Raw genomic sequence first — 4288 nt, forward strand, 5'->3', positions numbered from 1 at the left:
GCAGAGGCGGAGGCCGCTGCATAATCCAGATGAGACGGTGAAGGCCAGGGTCTCAGTGTGGCCTGTGGGGTCAGGAGGACTCGAGTTCTATTGCACTAACCAAAAAGTTCATTTGGGTTTTTCTGTAAGATGTTATGGGAAACTGAAAGTCATTCAGTCATGTCCGACTCTTTGTGACCCCATGGACTATACAGTCCATGGAATTCTCCAGGCCAGACTACTGGGATGGGTAGCCTTTCCCTTCTCCAGGGGATCTTCCCAACCTGGGGATTGAACCCAGGTCTCCTGCATTGCAGGCGGATTCTTTACCAGCTGAGCCACAAGGGAAGTCCAAGAATACTAGAGTGGGTAGCCTATCCCTCCTCCAGTGGATCTTCCTGACCTAGGAATCGAACTGGGGTCTCCTGTATTGCAGGTGGATTCTTTACCAACTAAGCTATCAGGAAAGCCCAAGATGTTATGGGGGGAAACTCCAAATGAACTTTGGGGCCAACCCAAATAATTCCACCTCAGCCACTTACTGCTTGGCAAACCTTGGGCAAGTCCCTGAAAGTCCCTGAGCTTCAGTTTTCTCCTGTCCAAAGTGAGGGTTATACTTGCAAGAGTAATCTTGGTCTCCTAATGGTGTCATCACAACCCTTAGCACAGGGCCTGACTCAGTTCACATTCAGTAAACGGTGGTGACTGCTGTTGTCATCAGTAAACCCAGAGAGGAGGGGCAGGTGTGAGAGAGAATTAGGAAGCAGAGGTGGCAGGTCTTGGCCATCATTTGGCGTGGCCTTCTGGGACTGAACTGCTCATTCTCATCTAGCACCGGTGGTGGTGGTAGAGTGAGGGAGGTAGGGGCAACCAGCTGACTGCCTTCAGTCTGGGACCCAGCCCTCACCTCACGTCTGGGCTACCCTTCCTAGAACCGCACTACTGATGTGTGTGTGAGTGTATCCATGCGTGTCTTAAGGAATGAAGCTCCAGAGAAAACCAATCCTGTTTCTCAGTCCCGTGGCTCTGGGAGCACAGCTAGCTGTTAACTTCCTTCTGGAGACACCAGTTATCCTTTGGGCAAGGTGTCAGGATTCAGTCACGAGCTATTCATGAGCCCTGAGAACCACTGTTGGTCTCCAGGACTCAGTCCCCACACTTATAAAATTGCATAGGTGGTGCCAGTCTTTCCAGCTCTGAGTTCTGACATGCTTCAGCAGTCAAAGCAACTGATGCCTTGTCCTGGATGGAGGGAGACCCTTGCTGGCGAGCTGGGACCCCTCATACCTCAACCCACTTTGGATAACACTCTATGGCCCACTCCCAGTAGCCCTTCCCCATTGGGTCCAAACCACACCTTGGTCGGGGAGTGTCTGTGGGCAGCGTAACCCCCAGTGGACTCCTAACACCTCTCCTTTGTTTCTTTCACCTCCAGTCTCCCACCAGCGGAGCGGAAGTAAACTTTCCTGGCTAAGTTAGATGAATGGTCCCCTTTAGCCTGGAGGGCTGCCCCCCTCGTGCCTCCCTACAAACTCCCCCTGTCAAGGGAGGTGCTTCGGTGTGTGGGGGAGGCTGGGGGGCAAGAGCATTTGGGCAGGGGCTGGGGGTGCCCTGCCCCCCAGAGGAGGAATGGTGCCCCCAGGGAAGAAACCAGCTGGAGAGGCTTCCAACTCCAACAAGAAGTGCAAGCGTTACTTCAACGAGCACTGGAAAGAGGAGTTCACCTGGCTGGACTTTGACTACGAGCGGAAGCTGATGTTCTGCCTTGAGTGCCGCCAGGCCCTGGTGCGGAACAAGCATGGCAAAGCGGAGAATGCCTTCACCGTGGGCACCGACAACTTCCAGCGCCACGCCCTGCTGCGCCACGTGACCTCGGGGGCCCACCGTCAGGCTCTGGCTGCCAACCGGGGCCAGCCCTCTTTTGAGGGCCAGGCTGAGGGCAGAGGAGCCTGCCCAGGCCTGGCCACCGCCCTCAGCTCCAGGGGCGTCAAGGTGGAAGCAGACCCGGCTAAAGTGGCCGTGCTGACCACAGTGTACTGCATGGCCAAGGAGGAAGTGCCTGACGACCGCTGCTCTGCCCTGCTTGAGCTGCAGAGATTCAACCTGTGCCAGGCGCTGCTGGGCATGGATCACGGCGATTACTACAGCCCCAGGAGGGTGAGGGACATGCAGGTGGGTGGCAGCCAGGGGTGTGGGGGAGGGATTGAGGAGGGAGGACACCGAGCCATCTGGGCATGGCACCAGCATGCCAGGTCCCCGGGGAAGAGGCCAAAGCAGTTCATTCACACCTTCACCCATCAGAGCCTGCACTGAGGGCATACTAGGTGCCAGGCCCCGGGCCAGCTGCAGGGCGCCTAACAGTGAAGAGGCTGGACCAGGCTCTGTCCTCGGGGGGTCAGGGGTGCTTGGCTCACTACCTAGGCCAGAGGTTGCAAACTGGTGGCCTGGGGGCTTGATTGGCTCACAGGCATGTTTTGGTAGTTTTCACAGTGTTTTTGAAAGACTTAAATTAGTCTCCAAGTTAAAAAAAAAAAAAAAAAAGACATTCCATATAAAAATGTGGACTTCTGACTTCTGCTGAAAAACTAGGTCCTGTGCAGTCAGGGCATGAAGTTCTGGAGTTGGAGAGCAGGGCATGGGCTTCCCCATTCCCACTGGTTTATCCCCCGTCCTCTTGAAACTCAGTATCACCCACATGGCCACTGGGGACATGCACACTTATGTAGCTCTGTCCTAGGTATTGGCTTTATGAGTCCTGGGGCTGGTATGGGGGTGAAGAGGTTGGATCTCATCCTACCGAGAGATGAGAGACAAACAGCACACAGCTGGGGCCCTGTTTAACCTGTGGGCAGTCAACCTATCAGTTAATCCCAGAGCAGCAGAGCAGAGGGAGACCCCCAAGAATAAGGCTGACTGGGGCGATGCTGTAGAAAAACAAACAGATGCTTTAGAATCCTTATGATTCCTAAAGCACTTTCACATTTATAAACATAACAACAAAAGATTACATGAATGGGAATTTCTGGAGGTCCTGTGATTAAGACTCCAAGCTTTCACTGCTGAGGGCCTGGGTTCAATCCCTGGTTGGGGAACTAGATCACAGAAGCAGTGTGGCATGAGTAAAAAAAAAAATTGGTAAGTCATAACAACCTTTTAAGGAGATTGGGGGCAGGTATTAGCCTCAAGGCAACTAAGAGATGAACAGAGAGGTCAAATGACTTGCCCAAGGTCATGCAGCCAGTAAGTGACAAAGCTAGGATTAGTCCCTAAGACTGTCCAACCCCAGGCCTGTGCTCTTTCACCCCGTCCTGTCTGCCTCCCCTTCTCAGGAGTAGCCTAACCCTGTCCTCCCTTTTTCTCTCCCTGGCTGTCCCAGGTGGCCATCGCCAGTGTCTTGCACGCAGAGGCCCGTCAGCGCCTGAAGGCATCCCCGTATGTGGGCCTGGTGTTGGACGAGACCAGGGACTGGCCTGAGTCCCACCGTCTGGCCTTGTTTGTCACTTCAGTGTCCCCCTGCGATGGCCAGCCTGCCACCACCTTTCTGGGCAGTGTGGAGCTACAGGAAGGCAAGGCCACCGCTGGCCAAGTCCTGGACATCCTGCAGGCTTTTGGCGTGTCTGCATCCAAGCTGGCCTGGCTCAGCTCAAGCCTCCCCAGTGACCGCCTGGGGAGCGTGCGCCCGCAGCTCCAGGCCGCCTGTCCACTGCTCACGGAGCTACACTGCCTCCCTGGCCGGACAGACCCCAAGCCCCCTGCCTACCTAGGTGAATATGAAAGTGTACTGGATGCCCTATTTCGCCTGCATGGCGGCCCCAGTTCTCACGTGGTCCCTGAACTCAGGGCGGCACTGGACCTTGCAGCTATTGACTTGGCAGGACCACGGCCAGTGCCCTGGGCCTCCCTGCTGCCTGTGGTGGAAGCTGTGGCTGAGGCTTGGCCTTGCCTGGTGCTCACACTGGAGGCCTCTGCCCCAGCCTCGCCTACCACAAGGGCGCTGGCCCTTGCCCTGCGCCAGTTCACCTTCGTGGCCTTCACCCACCTCCTGCTGGATGTTCTGCCCTCCGTGCAGAAGCTGGCCCTTGTCCTGCAGCCAGAAGAGCCGGATTTGGCCTTGCTGCAGCCTCTGGTGATGGCAGCTACAGCCTCCCTCCACGCACAGTGCAGTTCAGGTGGGGCGCGCCTCCAGGGCTTCCTGCAGGAACTGACATCCTCTAGTGCCGATCTGGGCTGTGGCCGCTGCACCTACCGCGGCGTGGAGCTGGTGGGCTACTCTGAAGCTGCGGTCCAGGGCTTGGAGCGACTGCGGGGA

At 56.2% G+C, this 4288-nt stretch overlaps 1 protein-coding gene across 1 annotated transcript in view; it reads left to right on the forward strand.

Moving 5' to 3' along the window:
• The window catches only part of LOC104990790, a 9051-nt gene that overhangs the window by 4138 nt on the left and 625 nt on the right, over window positions 1-4288 (forward strand). The window contains exons 2-3 of the mRNA XM_010843108.1: window positions 1415-2151; window positions 3356-4240. Coding sequence (XP_010841410.1) covers window positions 1609-2151; window positions 3356-4240 — 1428 coding nt within the window. The 5' untranslated portion in view covers window positions 1415-1608. The remainder of the gene's footprint in view (window positions 1-1414; window positions 2152-3355; window positions 4241-4288) is intronic.

The sequence above is a fragment of the Bison bison genome, unplaced genomic scaffold (genome assembly GCF_000754665.1).
Source record: "Bison bison bison isolate TAMUID 2011002044 unplaced genomic scaffold, Bison_UMD1.0 scf7180017864180, whole genome shotgun sequence".
NCBI lineage: Eukaryota > Metazoa > Chordata > Mammalia > Artiodactyla > Bovidae > Bison > Bison bison.